The 24566-nt window shown below is 48.1% G+C and overlaps 4 protein-coding genes across 10 annotated transcripts in view; 1 reads left to right on the top strand and 3 right to left on the bottom strand.

Moving 5' to 3' along the window:
• Positions 1-4445, bottom strand: part of il17rel (interleukin 17 receptor E-like) — a 22815-nt gene extending 18370 nt beyond the window's left edge. For all 3 annotated transcript variants that reach the window (XM_019893661.1, XM_019893660.1, XM_019893662.1), the window contains exon 1: positions 4372-4445. The gene's annotated coding sequence lies outside the window, so the exon portion shown is untranslated. The remainder of the gene's footprint in view (positions 1-4371) is intronic.
• Positions 772-5793, top strand: LOC109530094 (protein phosphatase 1H-like). The gene is made up of 10 exons (XM_019893657.1): positions 772-1704; positions 2919-3108; positions 3227-3601; positions 3749-3861; positions 3937-4021; positions 4330-4448; positions 4675-4738; positions 4812-4919; positions 5000-5151; positions 5227-5793. The coding sequence occupies exons 1-10, from the start codon at positions 1469-1471 to the stop codon at positions 5372-5374; spliced, it is 1590 nt and encodes a 529-aa protein (XP_019749216.1). The 5' UTR covers positions 772-1468; the 3' UTR covers positions 5375-5793.
• Positions 5794-6974: 1181 nt separating this feature from the next.
• usp15 (ubiquitin specific peptidase 15) lies at positions 6975-19655 on the bottom strand. 5 transcript variants are annotated; one of them, XM_019893625.1, is made up of 22 exons: positions 19529-19655; positions 18836-18963; positions 18425-18555; positions 16979-17105; positions 16762-16907; positions 16377-16438; positions 16002-16091; positions 13711-13858; positions 13387-13560; positions 13116-13274; positions 12796-13020; positions 12630-12713; positions 11824-11918; positions 11544-11726; positions 11274-11392; positions 10908-11189; positions 10730-10800; positions 10260-10375; positions 10011-10160; positions 9819-9922; positions 9583-9671; positions 6975-9160 (listed from the first exon to the last, which is right to left on the bottom strand). In XM_019893625.1, exons 1-22 carry the CDS (start codon positions 19615-19617, stop codon positions 8846-8848), a joined length of 3087 nt encoding a protein of 1028 aa, XP_019749184.1. In that variant the 5' UTR covers positions 19618-19655; the 3' UTR covers positions 6975-8845. The 5 variants fall into 5 exon arrangements, 4 of the variants coding, with proteins under 4 accessions (XP_019749184.1, XP_019749183.1, XP_019749185.1 ...); XM_019893624.1 differs by having other exon boundaries at positions 10908-11392; XM_019893626.1 differs by lacking the exon at positions 16002-16091.
• Positions 19656-20098: 443 nt separating this feature from the next.
• Positions 20099-24566, bottom strand: part of LOC109530091 (sodium- and chloride-dependent GABA transporter 2-like) — a 5732-nt gene continuing 1264 nt past the window's right edge. The window contains exons 3-15 of the mRNA XM_019893654.1: positions 24128-24262; positions 23526-23666; positions 23372-23459; positions 23160-23292; positions 22925-23059; positions 22350-22453; positions 22137-22261; positions 21823-21935; positions 21611-21748; positions 21178-21280; positions 20997-21097; positions 20708-20878; positions 20099-20630 (exon numbers count right to left, since the gene is read on the bottom strand). Coding sequence (XP_019749213.1) covers positions 20481-20630; positions 20708-20878; positions 20997-21097; positions 21178-21280; positions 21611-21748; positions 21823-21935; positions 22137-22261; positions 22350-22453; positions 22925-23059; positions 23160-23292; positions 23372-23459; positions 23526-23666; positions 24128-24262 — 1637 coding nt within the window. The 3' untranslated portion in view covers positions 20099-20480. The remainder of the gene's footprint in view (positions 20631-20707; positions 20879-20996; positions 21098-21177; positions 21281-21610; positions 21749-21822; positions 21936-22136; positions 22262-22349; positions 22454-22924; positions 23060-23159; positions 23293-23371; positions 23460-23525; positions 23667-24127; positions 24263-24566) is intronic.

Below are 24566 nucleotides of genomic sequence, written 5' to 3'. Positions count from 1 at the left end.
TGGTGCTCACGGTGCATCACGCACTCAGATGGTCGGTTGCGTCTCTATGCGGCATCGACGGGGAGGATTTATTCCGAACCTGCTGTCTGTCAGCTGCTGTGAAGAAGCGCTCATCCCCTGCACGCTGCAAAAAGTGTCGCCCACACATAACCGGTACTTGCGCGCGCGTCAGTGAGCGAAAACGAACTGAATTTGGAATAATGACCGTTAAAAATGATAACCGTTGTACATTTAATAACAATGTTGACCTTTTGCGAGTTATATTGGTGCACAAAAAAAGTAGTTAGGGGAAAAAAAGTAGCTTGGCGCGCGCGTCAGTGAGCGAAAACGAACTGAATTTGGAATAATGCCCGTTAAAATTGAGAACCGTTGTACATTTAATCACAATGTTGACCGTTTTGCGAGTTAGATTGGCGCACAAAAAAGTAGTTAGGGGGAAAAAAAGTAGCTTTGGAAAATTACTAAACGAACGTAGAGCGCAAGAACTTGATTTTGGCATTGATATTTCTACAAGACCTTGGTGAGTAATTTTTTTGGGGGGGGGAAGCAAACTGGGAGGGAATGGGAGTTAAAAAAAAAGGATGGAAGGATGGGTAAAAAATAGGATGCTAGGGACAAAACGTAGAGCGCAAGAACTTGATTTTGGCATTGATATTTTTACAAGACCTTGGTGAGTAGTTTTTTTGGGGGGGGGCAAACTGGGAGGGAATAGGAGATTTAAAAAAAGGATGGAAAGATGGGTGAAAAATAGGATGCTAGGGACAAAACAAAAGGAAGGAAAGTAAAAGGGAGGGGCAAAGGACGTAAGGAAATGTGAAACGTAAGACAGTAAGAATGAAGATAATGATATACACGGAAAGGATGTTTTAAGGAACTAAGAAAAAGGGATGGAGCAAGGTTTGAATGGAGGAAGGAAAAAAAGGCATGACATGTAACAACAACAGACTTGAAACGCGAGCTAGCACTGGCATCGAAAACCTTTTTTGAATCCCAAAACCTGGCAGAAACCTTTTGAACTCGGCTCGGGTGCAATTCAAGTTTTTTGGCTGCCCCTGCATGCTGTAGTTGTGATGCATTTTTAAACGAACCCGCAATTACACGTATACGTCTTTTGACGTATGACGTAAATAAAAGCAGAGGGTGCATTTCTTGCAGCGTGGGTTTACGGGGGCGTCACGTGACCCACTAATTCCGCGTTCCCGACGCCCGGGATGCTGTCTCCGGCTCTGCATGGAGGTGCGCCCGGCTTTGCCTAAGCCATCCTAGCCACTATTCCTCCCCACCACTCCCCGGCGCGAGCCGCCATCGATGCGGCATTGACCGAGCGAGCGAGCGCGCGCGCGGCTTCTCGTTGTGCCGTCGAGCCCTGTCGTCGAGCAGCGCGGCCGAGCTGGGGGGCAATCCGGGGAAAGGGAGCCGCGGCGCCGCGCATCGGCCGCCCGACACTCCGCCGCGGCGCACCACCAACATGCTGACTCGGGTCAAGTCGGCCGTGGCCGGCTTCATGGGGGGAATCATGACCGGCGGCGGTTCCGGCGGAGGAGGCAGCCCCGGTTCGGATCTGCCGCTCAAATTCCCCTATATGAGGCCGGAGTTCCTCGGGCTCTCCCCGGATGAGATCGAGTGCTCGGCGGATCACATTGCTCGGCCCATCCTCATCCTGAAGGAGACCAGGAGATTACCGTGGGCCACCGGATACGCCGAGTAAGTCACCGGCGCGCCGTTCCGAGGGCAAGTGGGTCTCGGGCTTTGCTTTTTGGGGGGGCATCATAACAATAATCCACATGGTGCGCATGCGCAGACCTCCGAGCTACACCTGTTGTGAGCCTCGAGGCGTCACCCTTCGCCACCAGTGCACGTCATTTGGCGTGCACGTTGCAGTAAACTGCACAAGTGGCTTGGAAAGCAGAAAGTCTCAATTATCTTTTTTTTTTCTCGTATTTACAAGGGACTATACAGGGCAGGCATTCGCTGTTTGAGTTTAAAATTATGCGTTGGTGAATAATTGTCAGACACAATTGATTATTTTGTCGCATACAAAGCAACTAAGAGTTTATCATGTCCTAGCTCCGGGTGTTTTACGCTTGAAGTTGGCCAAAAGGTCAACCGTTTGTGAACACTGCATTCCTCACCAGCAGGTGGCAGGAGAGTCAATTCTTCGATTGGATTAAAACAAATACATTATACAAAAAAATATAGCAGAAAAAAAATTCAAATTAAAATGTCCAAACCAACAAATAAAAAGACCAACAACCGCAGAAAAATTACATTTGTAATTTTTTGTTTTAATGGTAGCCCCCCCTAAAATGAAAAAAACATTTTTTTTGCTCAGAGTCACGGTAAAATGAGATGAAAAAAATGAAGACGGACCACCAATAGTATTCTGTTTCAAGACCACATCTGCTGATCCAGGATGAGTCAGGCAGATGTGTGCAGGACTGCAGCGAAACTAACGGCACGCTACATTTGTGACACCTGAAGGGGAAAATGAGACCTTCATGCCAATTGAGAAGAAAGGCAAAAGTGTTCCTTTTTTCAGCCAAATGCATCGGAAGCGTTCGGCAAACTGTGAACACACATGATGATATCCGTAAGCTTCACGATTGAGGCTTGGAATTGTAACGTGTTGACATTATATAATCGCGCATATACTGTCGCATCAGCCCGTGGATCTGCGAGTCAGATGCTGCCGTGCACAAAACAACCCACAGTCGGGGGTCTAAAAATAGTCATGCTAATTTCTCTCACACACCCTCCAGAGATGTCTGATAGGCAAGCGGGGCTCACTTTGATGCCCCCCTCCACACACACACACACTTTTTTTTTTTTTTTGGGCGGGGGCGTGGGGGACACTTCATTGGCTACATTTTTTTCATGCAAAAGTTACCTCTTTATATATATTTATGTACTTCCTTCAGAGTGATTAATGCTGGAAAGAGCGCTCTGAACGAGGACCAGGCGTGCTGCGAGGTGGTGGTGGTGAGGCGGCGGCCTATTAGCTACTGCCCGCCCCCGACGCCCAGCAAGACCCCCACGGCCAAGAGGCGCAACTCCCTGCCCAATGGCGAAGGCCCAGGTCTGCGCTTGGAGCACAGCAAGCTTGGGGAGGTATGGCCAGGGATACATGCATGTATGCATGCATTCCTGCAGTTTTTAAAATGATATAAATTCATTTTTAATGTAGTGCATTATATCTATTGATGGAGACACTATTTTGTGTTTCCAGGACAACGAGGGACTAGTGTTCCACTACTGGGCCTTGTTCGACGGCCACGCCGGTTCCGGCGCGGCCGTCGTGGCCTCCCGCCTGCTCCAGCACCACATCGCCTGTCAGCTACAGGCCGTCATGGAGATCCTGCACAATCTGGCCTCCCTGCCGCCCACCGTCCTGGGCGAGGAGCCCGACGGTAACCCCTGCCTGCCGGGCAACACGCCGGGCCACCACCAGCGCTCCCTGACCAGGGCGGCGTCGCTGCGGGGTGCGACCGGGGCGCCGGGCTCGCCCAGCAGCACGCCGCCGCCGCCGCGCTTCTTTGCCGAGAAGAAGATCCAGCACGAGAGTTTGGTGATCGGAGCCATGGAGAACGCTTTCAAAGAGATGGTAGGCTCTCCCATCACTGTTTTATAATATTAGCATTACCATAAAGAAATATTTGTGTCTATCTGGCGGCGGGGCGGGAAGTTTGGACATATTTGAACTTGAATCCCCATGCTAGTAAAACTCCACCCGCTGTTTTTGTATTTGCAGGATGCGCAAATTGAGAGGGAGAAGCAGGGCTACAACATCACAGGAGGATGCACAGCTCTCACGGTGGTCTACATGTTGGGGAAGCTGTACGTCGGCAACGCAGGCGACAGCAGGTCCGTGCATCCTCGCTCTCATTGAAACGTGCGCACGTTTCCGTCTCACTTGTGGACTTTCTGTCCGATTGACAGGGCCATCATCATCAGGAACAATGAGATCGTTCCAATGTCAACGGAATTCACGCCGGAATCTGAACGACAGAGACTACAATTCTTGGTACAATTTTTTTTTTTTTTTTAATGGATGAATAAAGCAAGAATTTGTCTTGTAATAGCTCAGAATTCAAAGATGTTCAATATCATTAAGTTGCTTTTGGACTAATCTTTTTTTTTTGTTTGAAATTATAACATTTTAATGGTTAAAAAAAACTATTTAGGGAAGCTTGAGATTATTTTTCATAGAGGGATTCAGTTTTGTGCTCAGTCATGATGGCTTACGCCTGCTTTTTATATCCGTTTTTGCAATCCAAGTCCCCGCCCACATTAAAAAAAGAAAAAAACGGTGGCGGGTTTGTGCATCTGCAGGGTTTCATGCAGCCACACCTGTTGGGGAACGAGTTCACACACCTGGAGTTCCCACGCAGGGTCCAGCGGAAGGAGGTCGGGAAGAGGATGCTCTACAGGGACTTCACCATGAACGGATGGTAGGCCGCCGCGTCCTCGCATCTGCACACGAGCCAACGGTGCCACATTGACTGGTCAAAATGGACAAGTCGCGTGTAAACCTGCGAGGAAAAAATATCTCAATTCCTTGATTAGATCTATTTTTATGAGCAACAACACTGGGGAAAAAAAAGGCATTCGCAGGCTTTTCTCGCAAACTGCACAGTATGTGTCATACTCACATCTTGGCTCGTCTTTTAAAAACAGGGCGTACAAGACCATCGAGGACGAAGATCTCAAATTTCCGCTAATATACGGGGAGGGGAAAAAGGTTGGATGAACGCCGCACTCTCAAGACTTCACACTTAAGTTCCGACTGAGGCAACGGCGGTTTGGTTTCCCAGGCTCGGGTGTTGGCGACCATCGGCGTGACGCGCGGGCTCGGCGACCACGACCTCAAAGTTCACGACTCCAACATTTACATCAAGCCCTTCCTGTCCTGCCTCCCTGAAGTGAGCGCTGTTGGGGAAACAAGTGCAATTTCATTCAGCTCGGCACCAAAAACGAAACACGCGACTTGCCTCAAACACAGGTGAAGGTGTACAACCTCACGCAGTACGAGCACGGCGCAGACGACGTCCTGGTGATGGGCACTGATGGCCTCTGGGACGTCCTGTCCAACCAGGAAGTCGCCGAGGCCGTTTCCACTTTCCTCGCTAACTGTGATCCAGACGACCTTCACAGGTTGGGACTTTTTTTCCAAGCAGGAGATGTATTATTCGACTTACAAATGTCATTCTCTCACGACCTCGTGGTTAGATATACAATGGCAGCGCAAGATTTGGTGATGCGAGCCCGCGGCGTGCTCAGGGATCGAGGCTGGAGGATCACCAACGAGCGCCTAGGCTCCGGGGACGACATCTCCGTCTTCATCATCCCGCTGATGTACGGCAATCGTCAGCCCTAAGCGGCTCATGGCGCACCTTTCAAAAGTTCCCCGCCCCTCGTCCCCGGATCCTTTTTGCACATGTTTCTGTTGGGAGTGATAAGCCAAAAGGAAAAAAAAATTGCGCTGCAAACAGGAGCTCATTGTCCTGTTAGGGCCACAAAAATGGGCGACAGAGACTCACTGTTGCCTCTTGATGACGTAAGCAGCATTATAACCCAAGAGACTGCAGCGACAACAATATGGACTTAAGTTCTGGGACACATTCTAGGCAGAGACGGTTAAGTCAGGTGTCTCTATTGAGTCCCTAGCGTCTTTTTAGGTGCTCATAAAATACCCGTAAAATAGAAGCTAAGGCTTTTTTTTCTGATACAGTGTAGCTTTCAAGGACTTACTTTCTGATTGAAGCAGCCTGGTTAAAAAAAACAACAAAAAAAAAACCATGCGTCCGACTTTCTGATTGAAGCAGCCTGGTTAAAAAAAACAACAAAAAAAAAAACCATGCGTCCGTGCATTACTTGCATGGATACGCATTGAAAAATGTGTTCTGATAAATCAAAAAGCGGCTTAACCCTTTCATACACCCTGTAACCTGAAAATGCGATAAGCTGTCCACTGTCGTAACTGCCGTGCCTGAAAGGGTTAAAGCATCAACAGTTCCCTGAAAATTAGGATCATGTTACGTGTTGAGTTGGCTGAACGCACGACAATGAAAACGACTTAATTGCACTTTAATTCGACCCGCGTCACTTCAAAAGTACGTCGAGAAGAGGAAAAAAAAAAAGATAGAAAATGCCTCTGTTTTGTGCATGCATCGTTTCGCCTGAATGGCCTGAATTTGTATTCCCGTGTACGTTGCGATACGGCGAAATGGAGTCATTGTTTAGCGTTGGTTGTGATGGTGACGGCGTTCAATTTCAAATATTTGGGAGTTTTGCTTCATGTCTTGATTCCAAAATGAAGGAGAAAAAGGCACCATGATACCGGGGAAGGGGTGGTAGCGAGTGAATCTAAAAAGATGTGCGGAGGGAAAAATGAGGAAGTTCAATGTCCTGAAATTTTATCGGCTACCCGCATCTTTCCTCCTGTACATTCCATGAGAAACGTGTTTGAATAGAATTCATATTCTGCACTTTGTGTGCTGTTGTTGGTCATCCAAAGCGTGTTACTGTATCCTCTGATCACGCCAGGGCTCATGTTGAATGTTCATCCTCGCTTGACTTGTCATTCAGCCTTCATTTCTGTCCATTAGATGAATGTAAATGCTTTTTTTTGGCAGGGGATTCTACTTCTAGCAAAAAAAAAAAAAAAAGCCACGAGTGGGGATTGAAGTGGCCTCGTGATTTTCCTGCTTTGTGAATGTCGACTGTACCTTTTGTATAAGGTTCCTCCAAAAGTCCCCCCTGCCCCAAAATAATACATTATTTTAATGTTTACTTAATTGTGCAACGCTATTGTTGCGAGGGGTGGTACGAATAAAAAATTATTAAAAAAAAAAAAAAAAAGGTTTTCCTTGCCTTACTTTTAAACCAGCAGTAAACGACGGTCCATCTGTGATTCTTTTTGCCACTTGCACACACGCCAGACACGTCCCGGGCACAGGTGAAGAAAAGGACCTGGAAAACTTTCCACAACTTTATTGAAGATTGTGTATAAATACACGTGTACATTTCAAAAATGTAAACCCAAGTGAACTCAAGTGCAGCCAAACCTGGAAACCCCTTATCATGCAACGGATGACTGGATTATTTCTTTTGTACAAAACAAAGTCCCAAAAACAACAGAGCTATCCTTTTATTTAAAAAAAACAAAAACAAAAATCCCTCCGTGACAAGAGCACAGGCACCACTAGCTCACCGTGTCCGTTCCCAATCTCTCCGCTCTTGCCAGGATTTTAAATATGCTTCCTTATTAAATCCTTACATATAAATAAAATTATCAAATCTGCACTCATAGAGTGAACTCTTATGTACAGTACAAGTCCATTGCAGCGGTCTCTTTTGAAAAGCAAGGCAAGAAGCACGGAGATGCTTTTGAAAAAAAAAAAAAAAGTAAAGGGCCGTCAGCTGAGAAAAAAAAAATAGCCACACTCCACCATGGAGAATAAATCCATCACCAGTGGAGAAATATCCTGCAACAATCTCCCACAAAAGAACTCAACTTGATCGTGATTCCGAATGCTGAAAGGGTCTTTTTAGCCCGAACTCACCCTCAAACTTCAACTAAGGAGCGCAACAAGAAACGTGTCACCCTTCATGGAGAGGGACGCATTCAGCCAAAAGGCGGGAGACGCCGTCACCTTCACATTCAACCAAACCGGAAAAGAAAAACAACAAAAATGAGGCCCTTTTGAAAATCTAAAGAGGAAAAAAAAAAGGCAATCACATACGTGTGGTCAGTGCTCACTGTGCATACATTCTGGCCCTTGTGTAGATTACAAAAAAAAAATAAAATTACCAGTAAATAAAAAAAGGAGAAAATGTGGCTGTGATATGGCAAGCAGACCTTAAACTATGTTGACATTCAAGAGTGTTTAAAGGGCCCATGCAAAAAAAAAAAAAAAGGGGGGGGCAGGCAGGGGGGAGAAGTGTGTGAAATTTAAGAGTTAAGGCTGAGTACACACTTTTGTCATTATCTAAGAAGATGGAGCTCATGCTAAAATGCATAGCAGGCTATTAAAGACACCATTCCTCAATGATTTGGAGATCTTATGGCACCTCATTTTGGAAGGTCTTAATTGAGCACAAAAGATGGGGGGGTGGGGGGGAGATAGGTGATAAACGGCCAACAGAGGGCGCCAAAGAAAGCTGGACATGAAACCAAGGTCACAGCAAAAGAGCAGCAGACCAAAGCTCTTCACAAGTTTGGCATTTAATGATCAACATTTTTTTTTAAAAATAAATAACTAAAAATAAAAAATAAAAAAAATCAACAAAGCGTCCAGACTTGAGATGTGTGACCAAGACAGACATGTTGGGGTTTATCAGAGAAAAGTCACTTCACATTCATCTCTGAACTACTGCAGTGTTTGGCAATATTTAACAAAAAAAAAAAAAAAGAAAGAAAAAAAAGTGGATCGTTGGTGACTGTGCAAGTTCACGACGCCTCAGCGCAGAATGACAACAGACTGCTGAGTGTTTTAAAATATGTACAAACTAAACATACTAAAATCGTAACTCGAACTCTCTCTGAGATATAAAACACTCGCCATGGGAATCCCAATCCAAACGGCCGCAAACTCCTTGAGATACACAAAAGCAACAGGTGACACGCACTCACGCGCACACACAAACAGTGATTCGGCCACAAACGAGGGCTCCGAATTCTCAGCGTACCGCTAACACCGCGCCGACTTTGGCTCCACCTGGCGAACGCCCGGGTGGGCCCGATGGCGCCGGCTTGCCACGCTGTGCGTCCATATGGCTTTGGATGGAAAGATTCCTATCTCTCTCGGGTCTTCTCGCCCGCTCCGCTCGTTTGCGACATCGCTTGTCAGTTGGTGCTCATGGTAACATCCCGACCGGCCACATCCTCTCCCTCCTCGTTTTCCGACTCATTGTCGCTCTTACCGCACCGGTTCTCGTTGGGGTCGTCGCTCGCTGCGGCAGCAGGAGAGGCTGCGCCCCGAACTGAGGAAGTGCTCCGTCTCCCTTCATTCTCCTCGTCGGCCTCCACTTCTTCTTCTTCCTCCTCCTCCTCTTCATCATCATCCTCCTCCTCCTCCTCTTCCTCCCGGTCAAGAGCGAAGTAGCCGGTGCCTTTGACGGTATCCTGGCGCTGGTAGAAGAGCACGTAGCCCGCTTTGGACTGGACATGAGCACAGTGGAGCCATGAGGATATCACCACCTACTGCGACGACGTGGTTCAAAATTCGTGACTCCGCCGTACTTCTAAACTGAAGTTTTGTTTTTTGGAAACGCATATAAGAAGTGGCCGTCCGTTTGAAAACCCGTTTGACGCCATGTCAGTGTGCTCACGTTAGCACACTTCCACTGTGCTCAGCTTAAACGGGACTTAATGGCATGGCTCCGCAAGCATCATTTAGCGGCACCACGCGGAAACTCGAACAGCCCATTTCACTTGTGCTGAGCTCACGTTTTTCGCTAATGTTGCGCATCCAACCCAAATCGTCAAGTATACACAATTTGGGCAGTTTAGAGAGAGATCTCTGGCATTGTGATTATGTTTCCACTGGGTGTCCGTAACAGGACAGGCATGAGCAGACTCACCACGATTTGATTCTCGCTGGCAGGCGACACGCTGCTGTCATCAAAGTTGTACCACTTTCCATCATCTGCGTTCTTGGCGTAAGCGGTATCTAAACAGCGAGGAGAAAGACGGCACATTAAAACCTCGCGGCGGTCAAAAAGCGGCAGATGCGCACGGTGCTGGAATTTGGACGCGGATGCCTCGCCGTGAAACAAGAGTGCACATGTGACGGCTTGCGCGGAGAAGCGACGCTTACAGTGGCCCCCGCCCATGCCGCCGTAGTGGTTGGACACGGCGATGAGGTCGTAACGACACGGTCCGCTGTTGGGGTTAATCAGGAACTCCGACATGTCCAGATCGCTGCCGGGACAGCGCATCGGAAAAAACGCGTCAACTATCGGCCCGTGTGGCCCAAAGACGAGGTGTCGGCTGAATGGACGACGTATACCTGAGCGGGAAGTCAACGAGGGAGTCCAGCTTATCCCTCATGTAGCGACTGTAGGAGAATCTTTTCAGATGGACCACAAGCACTGGAGGCAGAGACCACAAGTCCAGCTTCTTTGTGGCCTGCTGGTGCTGCTTACAGTTTGGGCAGTACCTGGAGAGACGCATCACATTCAAGCTTTCCATCTCGGGAATATTCAAGCGACAGAGACTCCAAAGTCAAAGCTGACAGGAACAAACGTAACGTGCTGACCAAGGGTCCTCGGCTCCCAGCTTCTCCTTGGTGGTGAACAGTTCGATGCAGTCCTTTAGCTTGAAGTAGGCCTTTTTCTGGGGTTTGTACTCCATGCTCTCGTGCCTGTCAAAGTCCTGCAGAAAATGGACATGTATGTTAAAAGACATCTGTGCCTGCTTTGTGATGCATGTCGCTGACATAACCGCGGATTCTTTGTTGCTTTGGATTAAAAGTTCTTACTTCGTCCACACTGTCAAGAGAGGCGGGCGGGGTGCGCGGAGTTATTTCTCGGGTTGTTCGAGCAATATTAATGTATTATTGGTTTGACGATCTTGGAAAGAGTCGTACGACTTTGCCAACGGGTTATGGGCCCAGAATCCGACTGGGGGCGGGACTCGACAGGAATACCGGGAACTTTGCCGCAAGGTAAATAACGGTCGGATAACGTACGTCAGGTTTTCGCCGATTGTGAGGCGGGCTTTATTTACCTCAACAACCATGCTGTCAAAGTACTTTTTCTTCATCTCGGGTTCCCAATCCAAAGAGAGATAAGACCGTTCTGGAAGAGGAAGGACAGACTTCAATGACTAATTACGAAACAAGGATGCGCGATGTGAGCGTAAGATGGGAACGTTAATTGAAGCCACGCCGCTCCACACGTCCGACCATTGAGCCGTAAGTGTCCGTCATCGAAGCGGATCTGTCTGGCGTCCTCCTTGGTGAGCGAGAAGTCCGTCTTTTCCGTGTTGTTGAGCTGGAATGTGAAAAGTCTCTTTTTGCCGTGCCCGCCGCTCTGCTGGCCTTTGGTGGAGTTCTGCGAGGTCACCATGCCGTTCTCCAGCTCGTTGTCCCCGCCCACCGAGTCCTCGGACTGGCTGTGCTCGTTCTCGGAGGGCAGCTCTTGATCCTGACTGGACTCGTCGTCCTGCTCATCGGTTTCCATCGCGCCTGAAGGAAGAGAATTCGAAATGAAGACGGTGGGGGGGGGTGGAGGAAGGACGGTTGGGGTGGTTGAGTGAGTAAGAGACTCACTTGGGGACCCCTCCTCTAATACGCCGTTGGTAGCATTGCCGTTGACCGCGTGTTGTTTGCTTGACTGGGTGTCTCCGCAGTCGTGGTCATCTTCTGCGAGAGTGGATCTCACAAACCGGCTGCAAGGACGAGACCACGTGCAGAGTCACGGACAAGCCGTGGGAGGCATTAAACGCAGCGACCGGATGAGTTTACGCTCGTGAGGAAATTATTGATAGCGTGTTAGCCACGGATTCGAGAGATTAAAGACAAAAAGGCGTAGAAACGCACCAAAGGCGCAGGAGCAGCATGTTGTAGAGTTTGTCCTCGTTGAGCGTCCTCGGCACGGCGATGAGGAAAGGCTGTCCAAACAGTGGCGTGTTGCTCTGGTTGTATCCCGACTGTTTTTCCTTCAGGTGCACGGGAATCACAACGTGGTCCGTGTCCTCCACTCTGTTGACGGCGACTTCAAACCTACAGAGGTGTCGACGTAGCGCGTCGTTTATTCATTTTTGAGGACTCGACTTGTCTGTGGGCCGACTATCTCCAGACTCGCCGATCGGACACTCACACGTAGATATCGTCGCTCTCCATGATGCTGGTCAGGTTGTCGTTGGTGGCAAAGATCCGGTGGAAACGGTGTCTGTAGATGTCTGTTACGATCATCTGGGGGTGGATGGAGTGTCGGCGGGGAACACAAAAGAGTGTGTGAATAAAAGTCAAGTGTAAACGCTCATTTGGTTGTTGCAACTTGTTTCAATCATTGAGTGATTTTGTTGTTTGCTGGCAAGATTTTGCAAAACCTTCCAGATGAGCACACAACATGCGTGGAGGGAGGGAACATGAGCCAAGGTGAATTTATTTTAGACTTTGGTCCAGATCCAGGACTTTCATTCCATTTGTGATAACGTTGTGAGATGACGAGGCTTTTTTTTTTTTTTTCCCGCCAACAAAATCCAGGAATATGTCAAGAGTTGATTTCGAAGAAGGTTTGCAATTTGGTGCCAAATTAGGATGATTCATCCTTGGCAGAGGTCCGCGTCCTACCGAGAGCACTTTCTGGTTCAATAACAAAAAGGGCAAAACGTGGCCCAACGTGCTACTGAGCCTGTACGCTCAAGGACACTTTAAAAGATTAAATGTCTTCTCGGGGCAGTGTGACAGTGGAAAAGAGCCCACGTTTTAATGTGACAAGCTCTTAACTCATTCAATGCCAAACACGCCTTTTCATGTTTTTAAGAATTCAGCCGTTCAATCCCAGGTACGTCTCTAAAAATAATAATAATGTGGTAGGGTAAAGAAGGGTCTGAAAATGGCTGGCACTGAATGAGTTTGAAGAGACGCACGCCGCTTGTCTTGACCATGGAATGTCCGTACCTTCTCAGCGGGAACCCCAGACAAAGTGGAGAGGGAGGTACACAGGTCAGAGATGTAGCCCACCTTTGGCACGGTCAGTTTGTACTGAAAAAATAAAAATAAAAACCCACACGTGAAAGACCATGTTGAGGGGAGGTGAGGGACTTTGCCTGCCGCTGAAGGTTACCTGTGTGGGTTTGGCCAGAGGATCCAGTCTGACTAGATAAACCTCAAGTGTGCGCTCCTTCTTCATGGGGAGAGGCAGCGTCAAGTAACAGAAAGGGTCAAAAGTCACAGAAACCTTGGAGCACACAGGACAAACCAAGGTGGACTTAAAAAGGCCATGAAAGATGTCCACGATTATGGAGTCGTTCCTCTTGATGTGGTTCTCCCAAGCCTCCTCGGCCACCACCTATCGGGAAATATTTTAACACATCTCCAACGCTCCCTTGTGTGAAAGTTGAGATCCACCTGCGCATGGGGCGCCCCCCACGCCCCTCCTCCCACCTTATCGGGCCGGCCGTTGGCATCCTTGAGTTGGATGTACGGCTTCTTCCTGATGCGGTTCAAGTCCTCGTGAAGACCGTCCAGGAGAAAGGCCAGCAGCTCGTGAGAATCCTGCTGCTGGTAGCCTGAGAATTGAGGGGCAAAGCGGCCCACTTCGGTCTGTCGCGAGGTTCGGGAAACCAATGTCAAGTAGTACACACCCAAAAAAAAAACAGCAATGCTCTTTTTCTTTTTTTTTTTTTTGCGTGTGTGTGTGTGTGTGGCGTTCAACCTTGAAAGGCCTTGGCGTGACGTAGCGGTATTTGCAGGACCACAGTTGCTTTATAAGCTCGGCGTAGGCTCTGGCAATCTCTCCCTTCATGCCCAGCGGATTGTCCTCGTTCAGCTCACTCGTGTACTTGTCTTTGAGGAAGTAGTCCGTCAGGGGAGGGATATTGCTCAAACACTGAGAGGGACGTGACAGCAGCAGAGGACAATGAGCGTCACGGGGTGGGTGGGCTTCATTTGCATTTCAAGTGCCACATTGTCCTTTTTGTCGCCTCGTCAGGTCTCACCGCGTTGAATTCAAGTGCGCCCTTGTGGGACGCGCCGTTACCTGCACAGCGGAGTTCATGAAGCAAGTGTTGCCGAGGTTCGACAGTCCACAGAGGCCCGCGTGCTCACTCTGGCGACTTTGCTCCGAGTAGTCGTAGCTGTTGCTGTAGGTGTGGTAGGAGGGTAGGCTGAAGGTTGAATTCTTCACGCTGCAATGAACAAGCAAAACATGTTTGTCTCCGTGAGCCACGAATGAACACGGAAAACACATTCTCACACAGTTTACATCTACAGTTAAGTGTCGAGATCATTTCTGGGCGCTGAAACGAACGAAGGCCTGCAGCGAGCGGACCTCTGAGAGGGCTGCGAGGCAGCGTCGCTCGTTTGGGGCTCCCACTGGTCGAGGGAAACGGCTGCGATGGCGGTGGAGGCGCCGGCCTCACAGTTCAGCGCGCGGGGGTCCACCCTCCTGCTGTCCAACTCTACCGCTTCAGACCTCAGGCACCACCAGCAACACAGGAGCATGACATCTCAAACCCACCCCGGCTCGCATGTCTCTACGAAAGCGAATGAGGGCCGGCTCCCGCGGGTCGGGTTTAAGTCCGGGGAAAGCAGATGCCGGCTTAGTACAAGCGCAGCTCCATTCTCAACTCAAGTCTTCATGGGAATCCAGCATCAGCCATGGGCAGTCCCGTTTGAATTGAGTCCATAACAGCCTGATTGGACGACTCCCAAAGTCTACCACAGGCCAACAACTAAAAAAAAAGGTCAAAACAACTTCGCCTCCTCGACGCGACCGGGAGCAAACGAATCATCTACCACCTTTTTGGCGCGCTCGTTATCATCTCCTCCACCTGTCCTGTGCTGTCCTCTGGTCCGGTCTCCAGCACCTCCCTTTGGCCTGCCTGCTGTTGCCGCCGCTCTACTGCAACCGGCAGATATTTATAGCAGCGGCAGGGATGCTCAAGAGTACCGCTACCGAAACTCGAGGTGCACAGAGAAAAAAGAGAGAGAGCACGAGAGGGGTGTGGGCGGAGGATGGGCGGACACTACGAGGTGGTTTGATGGGAGCCAATTGACCGCATTCAGCTGAGGCTGCACATTTCATGAGACCGATGCCCCCTGTAAATGTACATTGATGCATGTTCTTACAAGCCATTGCATTCACTCTCGCCGTGTACACGCCTCCTGGGTCAAAGCCACACTTTGGCACTGCCTGCCAAATGCTCTTTGATATGCCGCGGTTGTCTTATGAGGGCTTTTAAAAAAAAAGGGGGGGGGGAGCAAGGGCGTGTGTATAAATCAACGACAAGCCGAAGAAAGTGCCTTTTTTTTTTAATGACACTGGGGTTCCGCCGCATGTGAAGAGCAAAGTAGACGAAGAGTACTTTGAAGGTCACTTGCCTGCGAGAACGTGCGCGGCAATGAGCTCACTGGGACAAGAGGGAAGAGCGAAAGCATAGTGAAGAGCTGTTGCAGAAATGACAGTGACACTATGCCGCTACCGTGCATTGGCACCAAAAGTGGGGGGTGGGGGGATAGACGAGCGTTATGTAACACTGGACCATTACGTACCACAAAAAAAAAAAAGAAAAAAAGAGCCCGCATGCATAATTTAGAAGAAACAATGGTGGCAAAGAAGACCTGCTGCCAGGGAAAAGATGTCACCAGCCACGAAATGATGGACTGGATATCAATGAATGTGCTGCATGGCTGTGAAATGTCAACATGAACCCATGTGACCGAACACCTTCACTGCGCATGTGGATCAAAGTTAGCGATGCAGCGGTTTAAAATCTGGCTTAAAAAAAAAAAATAGCAGGCAGTAAAAACAATTCAGGAGAAAGGTGAGGACAGCGGTGCTCAAAAATCCAGAATGCCCACAAGTTTGTTTTTTTTCCCCTCCTGAACTAACAATGCAACACAAAACCAGTTTTGTGACATTTTCTTTTTACTGTGATTGCAAATTTGTGTTGATTTTAGCTTGGAGCTCGAGGTGGCGAGGTAATAGCTGCAGTGATATTAGCCGATTTTGACGTGCGTCCCCCTGCTGTGCTTCACTGTGGCTATGCGCAGACACGTGAAATCAAGAAAGTGCTGACTACGACGCCCAGCGGCACCAGGAGGCCACTCGCGGAGAGCACCGCTGTCGCTGAATCCCAAAAGTAATCAATCATATTGTTCCCTGCTGTCACCTCCAACAATTGGAAGTGCATCCTTCGCCATTTTCTCCCCCCCCGAATCCACAGCCTGACAGTGAAGAAATTTGGTCACAGGTTTGGCAAAACTGATCATCAATAGTGCACTCTAACTCGCTGCTGACATCCACACAACTCGACTACTAATTCTTACTTCCTGCCGGTGAAGCTGCTGCTATGATTGTTTGCAAGAGATGAAGGCGAGATCTTTGGCAAAGCAGAGAGATTGGAAGCACCGGATGACCTTCAAAAAAAGATAAAAGAATAGATCATGAGTTAGAGGAGGGAGGGGGACCCGCAGAAAGGCGTAGGATAAATCAAACTTGGATGAACCCAAAATAAAGTGGGAATGTAACAGCAATGACAAATCAAGCAGGAGGATGAGTGAGGTGCAAGGGGGACAGTAGATCATCTCATTTGGATTCTATCGTGCCTTACAGTACGCTCGACTCTCAGTAGCTTTGTTTATCCCGTCAAGAGTTTTTCTTTTGGGTTCACAAGCCAATATAGAAGCCGGGACTGCTCTCACTTGGATGCGTCCGAGCCTCTGGGCCACGAGCCGTCTTCGTTCTTCTGCTCTATTACGAGAACCTGCAAGAGACATCGCAACGGAACAAGCTGAGGTGACGGGTGGAGAAAAGAGGGAGGGGGAAAAAAAAAAAGCCTCCGGCTCCTATCGCTCAATTAAAAAAAAAATAAGGCAGAGAAGGATAGAAAAATGAATTCTATAGTGTGAGTTGGATGTCAACACAAATGCAGGGCAAGCTATCTGACAAGGTTGACAAAAAATGCATACGTTTCCATATTTTCACAAAGCTATATTAGTCAATACAATTTCCGTGAGGCCAAAAATACATTTTTCACGGTGACAAATGACAAGTTCTTAAGCGTCATGGGCAAAAAAGTCACACTACCTGTCCTTGGTAGAGGCCGGCATCTTGGATCGTGCTGTCGGGCTTGTTGAGAGGTTCAAAGGTGTTGCTCAAGTAGCGGTTCCAAAGTCTGGTTTCCTTCTCATCGGGGATGCTGAAGACCTTTCGCATCTCTTTCTCTATTAGGTCTGCAATTTAGATCAGCACTTAGATTGGGACTCACCGCTGTACATGGGAGAGTTTCTTCCGGGTGACTTACCGATGGTGTCGGCCTTGCTAAAGCGCCTGGTGATCACGTTATCCATGTTGCTGTCATCGCATAGCTTCAGCTCAGTCAGGTACACCTCCACCTTGTAGTACTTCACAAACATACCTTGCTCCACCACCTTGTAAAGATATGCGACACGGGGGTTGGGGGTAGGAGTATTGCGAAAATTTTAATGCACACTTGTGTGATCTTGACATCTTTCCCTCCCTCCATCATGGCATATGTACAAGCCTCCAATTAGTACTTCCAAGTATCTTAACGGCATTCTGTGACACTAAAATTTGAGCCGCGTGTGTCGCAAACTCAAGTACCGCCCTTTCTTTGTCAGGTCAGATCGTGTTCTGAAGGCATTTCTTTTAGGTAACGGAGTTGGCGGCATGGCTGCCACTCGTCTGAGTGAAGCGCAGTCAAAAGCGGAAGGCCGAAATTAGCAGCACCTTGTGGAAACAGCTGAGGGCTCCCACCCTATTTATTTCAACTCCGCACGACTACGACATGCACACACGCGCTCTTGAGTTCAAAATCGCAAAGTAGAAATGTCCAGCAGAACTGCAACAGCCACGCACACACCGGCTCATATTCACCCCAATCCCTCCACACTCGTCCCCGTCCAAAACCTCAAGACTCCAAGTGGGCCCGACATCCGAGTGTTGGTGAGCTAGTAGCAAAAGTCACTGCCAAGAAGAATTCCTCAAATCACCGCCGAGCCAAAAGCTTTTATCCCTCCCGCCCCCCTTCCCGGTGACGCCACTCGGACTCGACGTGACCTCAGCAGGCCTCGCTGAGCTTCAAACGAAACAAGGACAATCATGTGGCCGGTGCTAGCGAAAGAAGACGCGGCAATCTCGTGACTGAAGTCCTCGTGTGTGACCCCCAAACCCCTAAAAACAAAACCGGGATGGTGAGTCCACGCAAGGCGCACGAGATAAATAAAAAGCATGATGAACCTCCTGCATGTTGTGCCTCGTAGCTCGCTCCATGTAGCTTTTCAGTCATCCAGAATGTTGCCTGAAAATAGAAACCCTCCGGCCACCCGATACGTCCCGGCGCATACATGGCAGAATGGGAGGGTCAATGGGAGAGAGAGGGATCACATATCGGCAGCCATGATAGCATGACTAGCCAAATGTGCAGGTGCCATCTGACAATAGCCAAGTTGTTTTGGCCGACACATCTACAGGTGTTTGCTACAACCGGCAAAAAAAATCCCATTCGTACACTGACCAAAAATAAAATTGAAATAAAAAAAAAAAAAAGGATACATTTAGTATTGTGGGAACGCTTCCAATTTTTCTTGATTGTGTTTCACACGAACAATACACAAGACCAGCCATATCATGTGCTTTACAACTTTTTTTTTTAATGCTATCAGATACATTCTCAGAAGGAGATGGATATTATTTCACCATCATGCAACACAATTTCACCAAGTCATACCTTGCGCGCAATTGGCTCCTGACTCTCCGTCAGCCCGTACCAGCTGACCAGCTTATTCCAGCCCTCCGTGGGAACCAAGATGTAGTCAAGCTCATCGATGAGGTGCTCCTTGATAGCCAGAACATCCCTATCTAGAGGTAAAGTAAGAAGTGAGAGGCAGGTATGCAGAATGGCCCGATGAGCACGACAAACAAGAGAAGGTACAAAGCAAGCTGACAATAAGCACAAAACACAAAGAAGGTATGCCGTAGAGAATTCCATCAGCCTTGCAAAAAAGAAAAGAAAAAAAAGACCCATTTCACAATGCTGTTTGTGCTCCTCTGAGCTGAATGTTGCTAGTTGCCAGAACGATGCCTCTATTCTTACGGAGTTAATTCAGTGTCTCGGGATGCAATTAAACAACTGTCTTACCTCGGAGAAGACCGGCGTTATCAACGGGTCCAGGGTAGACATTCTGGTCTCCCATTTGATATTTGTCCCAACTATCAAATCCCACATATTTCTTCCACTGTTTGAACCAGTGACTGTCTATCAGGTACCTGCAATTATGACAAAAAGTCCAATTTGACACCAGTTATCACTGTTATGTGAGACTGTAAACATGCATTAAACAAAGGTGGATTTCAGAAACCGCCATTTAAACCATTAGGAGGTAAACATTGTTTTTTATTGGTAGCACAGAGTTGAGTTCCGGTTGCTCAAAATGTGGTCAGCTGGCTCCGTGATTGGGACAGGTGCTTCGTTTGCCGACTCCGCCCTATACAAGTCGACGGACGAGCCCACTGACAGGTCTTTCGGAATTACCTTTTAGCTTGCCCACCTCGAAATTAATAAGCGGGGCGCCCGACGGTCTTGTCATGAATTAAAAAGCGGTCGGCTAAACTAGTCGGGACAGACAAAAGTAACCCGAGAATGGCGCCATTTGAATGGATGTAACTCTGCGGAGGAGAGGTGCCGCACATGAAGCTGACAGCTAACTCCAAGCTAACTGTCAACACGGCCACGCATTAGCCACTTTCCTCCGCGTTCGTGACGTCGACAGGCAAGGCCGAGGACAGCGGCGCCCTCGCGGCGCTCTTGAAAATCCTCCGAGCTAACTCTTACCAAGTGTCGCCCTTTTTTAGTTGCGTTTTCATCAGTGCCGCGACCTCTCCTCTCTGGGTTTCCAGATCGGCCGCTCCTCCTTCCGCCATCTTTCCTCAGTCATGCCGCGGTGCATGATGGGTGGGGTGGGGAAAGCGGCGGAGGCGTTTCAGAGGCGCGTTGTGTGCGAAAAGGGAGTGACGCGGGAATTTTCAGCCAATCGGGAAGGATTAACGGCATCATTTCGAAAGGAGCGCATACGTCATGTTGAAGTTGTGTCATTTCTTTTTTGAAAATGATGACAAGTGTTTAGGCCGCAATATATTGACAGATGAGTCATTTGATGTTTATTTTACAAAATAGAAGTGCACATTTATTAAATGTGACATCGCCTTAAGGTGCATACACTTCTCCCTGCATGTATAAAAGACCCACTATCCTAACCCAAAAATAAAGGGTTTCAAGCAAACTAATCACATACTGTGATTTATTTTTCCAGTGCACGCGGCTCTCTCATAAAAATTACCATTCAAGGACAGCACAAAACTTAACTCATGTTGTGCATTCCTGTCACAAAAATCAATGCGCTCCCAGCTTGGATTTTACATGTTTATTTAAAAAGACACTTAGAAATTTCTTTGTACAGACAATTTGTCACAGTATAAAATAAGAGACTTCATTGATGTCGTCGTTCTACAACAGTGAGCACAGAAATCTTGTTGACATTGCATATTTCCATCAAATTTCATAAAATAAAATTGCATACTTGGAAATACAAAGGACAAAAATGCCAAATCACCTCATGATAATACAATATTATCATACAAATAGGGCTTTGGAGCCGCATAGCGCTACTGGATACAGAGGGTGGGCTGCATTCCCAAGCAAGCTATTCGTGATTCAACTGTCAACTTTAATTCTATTCAGCTCTTAAAACTGAACCAAAATCCACCAGTGTGGCTCCACTTGTGCTTCATAAGTTTGAATCTTGCTCCGACACAGGATGGTAGCCATTTTTATTCCTGCTGCTGTCTTCCTCCGGGGCAAAAATGGCCAGCAACCTCTCTTGCTCTCTTTTGGTTTTGGGCAAGTCCTCAGATGGTGTGATGAGCAGCTGGATGCGCTGTAAGAAACGATCAAGAGATGCCGCTGTGCGCTGTATGTATTTTAATGCGTTCTGAAAACACCCAAGTGCATTACCTCCCTGAACGTTCCCTGTGTGGTGCTGATCTTATAGGCCATCCACAGTGGGATGCAGACCATGGAGGAGAGAGCCAGTAGCCAGCCAATGACGTAGCCCCACCACGGATACACATACTCATTGTTGTATTTTAGCGGAGTGTATTTAATGAGGGAGAAGGCAAAAGTACCCTGGGGGGGGGGACAATCAATGAAACTCATAACTCAGGTACCACTGTAATTGAGTTTCAGTGTAGACACAAAAGCATCATATATTTTGTGCTGCAAGCTCAGTAAAGTTGAAACTCACAATACACGTGGCCGGGGTGAAGAACATCCAGCAGTACTTGATGTAAGGCCCAGGACGGTAGCCGATCATGTCTTCGATGTTGTCATAAAAGCGATCAGCACCTGGAGAGTTCCATTTTTGGAGGAAAGGGGGGGAGGTGTTGTGATAACTTACAATACTTTGCCGTCTGATGGCAGCTTACCGTAGACCCAGGCAATGCAGACGGTCTCAAAGAGGCCCATAAAGAGAAGACACATGCCACTAGCAGCGTAGTAATCAAAGAGCTGGAAGACGTACATGCCACCCTGTGAAAAACAACACGCACACAAAGGTTCACTTCAAGCAGACATCCCCGGGAAATTTCATGAATCAAGCACCTTTTGTGAATTCTGCCACATTTAATAAGTATGATGACAAAACAGTCATCCATGGTTATTAGGTATAGCTACATCCTAAATGATAATTTCAGAGACTGAAGCTAAATTTACATACAAAATGAGACTTCCAGCTGTGCAGTGTTTTTTTCTCAGCAAAAACACCCAAGGCAGACGTTTTTTTGTTTGTTTTTTTTAATATCGACCATCAGCAGAGGCGGCTCTTGCACCCTGAGCTGTATGAGGCTTTCCGAGCCCTACCTCCATGAGCATAATGAGGCCCACAAGGAAAGAGAGGAAGACCACAACGAGGAGGAAAAGCTCCCGGCGGTTTTTACGGCGGAAGGTGGCGGGGTACATGTCGACGATGGCGGTCACCAGGCTCTCCACGCACACAAACTAAAAAAAATAATAATAATAATTGTTACAGTGGAACCTTTCATGAATTCAAAGGGCGGAGTCAGTCATCTCACCTGACTGTCCAGCCCGAGAAAAACAATCATGATGAAGAAGAGAGCGGCCCACAGGGGAGAGAAGGGCATCATGGTCACAGCACGCGGGTAAGCAATGAAGGCTAAACCAGGGCCTGCAACGGGCAACCAATCAATGTCATGAATTACTCTCGCATTGCAGACAGTAAAAAAAAAAAAATAATAATAATAATGTTTTTCTTTTTTCTTCTCACCGGCGCTAAGGAATTCATACAAGTGGGCTTCAATAAATAAATGTGTTTATATTGTTTTTGTGGGTGAGGGGTTGGGGGCACTGCGTTGCTAATCAGCCTCACCAGATTCGGCCACCTCAGAGATGGGAACATTCTGCTCATAAGACATGAAGCCCAGAATGGAGAAAATTGCAAATCCAGCCACAAAGCTGGTGCCGCTGTTTAGAAAGCACAAGGCCAGGCAATCTCTGCAACACAGACAATTTACTTCATTTTTCCTTTTTTTATTTTGCATACCAAATGTTGATATGCGTGAGTGGAAAAATCCAACCCTACCTGTAACAGTTGTTGTTGTATTTGTTATAGCTGCCTAGAGCTGTCAAAGAGCCTAAGCAAATAGCATAGGAGAAGAAGATTTGGGTCCCGGCATCCATCCATACCTTCAAAAAAAAGATAATGGGCAAGTCATTAAAAAGTAGGAAAAGCATACAAATGCACGTCATTCGATAGCAAGACCGTACAAAATGCATCATGGCATGCAACGCTTATATAATCCAGAGGATGCCAATGCATAATCATTGACGATTGCAGACGGATGATGTTGTTGGTCTTGCTTACTCGAATAATTATTAAACCAAGCTTCCAGGAAGCACAACACGGCAGTTTCTAGTGTTTCAAAACAGGCTGCGACCACAGCTATTGGGCAAAACTGCGAGGCCCGTCCGCAACTCGCTCTCCCTGTTTACCGTCCCGGTTTCCAACGCAGATGAACGCAGCGGGTTCCCCCTGCCGCAGAGCCACGGGGGACCCGCATCTGGTGCATCCTCGCCAGCAGGGGGCATGACACCAAAAGCCTCTCGTTTGGGATTTTTGACTCACAAAGTGCCGCATCAAGTGTGGCGTTTTGGTACCTGTGGGTCTGCCAGACGTCCTAAATCAGGGTAGAGGTAAAACTGAATCCCGATCCCTGCACCAGGTAGGGTGAGTCCCCTCACCAGCAGCACGATAAGCATCAGATAGGGGAAGGTTGCCGTGAAGTAGACCACCTAAATCGATGAAGGGGAGAAAAAAAAAAAGCCACCAGCTGTGTCTGCATATTCGTCAACACTAAAGAAATAAAAGGGACACTTTCCACTTCCCACCCACTTTTCCTGTGGATTTGACCCCCTTCCAGATGCAGAAGTAGCACATGACCCAGGCGATGAGCAGACACAGGACCAGGTCCCAGTGGAGCGAGCCCATGTGCTCGATGCCCGGCGAGATCCTCAGCGCTCGTCTCCTGTCAAGACCAAAAAGAAAAGCGTCCACCTGTCAAGAGCCCGGCACGTGTGCTCCAGCATCACAACTTGACAACTCACTCCCAGAACTCCATGACCGGAGATGTGGCATTGTGGGGGATCGTTTGGTTGACGGAAGCGTTTCTCCTCTGGAACTCCACGCAGTTTTCTGGGGAAGAAATTCGTCACTCGGAAGCGTTGCTACGAAATGAACTCGTCCGACGACCCCTTTTACCTGTGTTCCACGAGTTGTTGCAGGAAGACCACGGCAGATCCCAGGAGAAGGAGAAAGACAGATAGAACATGCCCCAAGCCAGGACCACGATGTAGTAGAAGTTCAGCAGGGTCACGATCACTTGGGTGCCATAGCCAAGACCTGAAGAATATGGATCAGGGAACAAGATAGGAAATACAGAAAACAATTCTTTAAAATTATAAGCCGGATTTAAAAGCATTTTGACTTCGCTTCTGTTGGCAGCTGATTCCATTTCCGTGCAGCATAACAGCAAAATTCCGCTTCACCGTGTTTGCTTTGAACTCTGGGCTCCATTAGAACAGTAGCGGAATTTTAAGATGTATTCTCGAGCTAAATGGGAGCCAGTGTAAAACAAAGCCAGTGTTTAATCATTTTAAAAATATGTTAATAGTACACTACAACGTACATGAAAACTCTTAATGGTGGAATATATTTTGAAATGAGTGATCTTGGTCTCATTTATTTTTTTAATATCATAAAAAGGGGTGTGTCGACATTTTATATCCTCTGTTCCATTACATTTACTCATACACTGCTTTTTTTTTTTTTTTTTGAGTGACTCCTCCTTGTAGCACACGTACCTTCAAACAAGGGGCTGATTTTTCTCCAGCACGTTACGCCTCCCTCGCTGGTGAACTGGCCCAGGGCCGTCTCCAGGAAGAAGACGGGAACGCCACAGGCAAATAGGAAGATGAGGTACGGGATGAGGAAGGCACCTCAGGGAGTGGAGAAAGCAGACGCACATTTATTTCGGGGGTCCATTTGAGCACTTTTCACTGAAAGTTAAGCCGGATGGGTCTTCTTTCGCCCCGATGGGTGGCCCGGGATGTTTGGCGGCGCGCTCACATTTCCGCCTCTCGGCGGGGACAGCTGCTGTGAGCGAGGAGCAACAACAGCTGTGTGACCCTGCGAGGCCCTGAACTTTGACCCCGCCACCCCGCGGAGGCAGAGTGAGGAGAGTGAGCACACGCTGTTTCTGCAACCCCCCCCCCTCCTCCCCCCCCTCCCCAAAAAGGGGAA

Source organism: Hippocampus comes, unplaced genomic scaffold, assembly GCF_001891065.2.
Source record: "Hippocampus comes isolate QL1 unplaced genomic scaffold, H_comes_QL1_v1.1 scaffold161, whole genome shotgun sequence".
NCBI classification, from domain to species: Eukaryota; Metazoa; Chordata; class Actinopteri; order Syngnathiformes; family Syngnathidae; genus Hippocampus; species Hippocampus comes.
This window is presented reverse-complemented; position numbering and strand designations above follow the sequence as displayed.

Bases quoted from the DNA above. Each gene is read 5' to 3' on its own strand.
- LOC109530094 (XM_019893657.1), top strand. From the start codon at position 1,469: ATGCTGACTCGGGTCAAGTCGGCCGTGGCCGGCTTCATGGGGGGAATC. The intron at 3,602-3,748 runs GTAGGCTCTCCC...TTGTATTTGCAG, and splicing joins AGAACGCTTTCAAAGAGATG to GATGCGCAAATTGAGAGGGA. The intron at 5,152-5,226 runs GTTGGGACTTTT...CCTCGTGGTTAG, and splicing joins GATCCAGACGACCTTCACAG to ATATACAATGGCAGCGCAAG.
- usp15 (XM_019893624.1), bottom strand. From the start codon at position 19,617: ATGGCGGAAGGAGGAGCGGCCGATCTGGAAACCCAGAGAGGAGAGGTC. The intron at 13,021-13,115 runs GTGGGAGGAGGG...ATTTCCCGATAG, and splicing joins CCAACGGCCGGCCCGATAAG to GTGGTGGCCGAGGAGGCTTG. The intron at 11,919-12,629 runs GTACGGACATTC...ATCCACCCCCAG, and splicing joins CTGGGGTTCCCGCTGAGAAG to ATGATCGTAACAGACATCTA.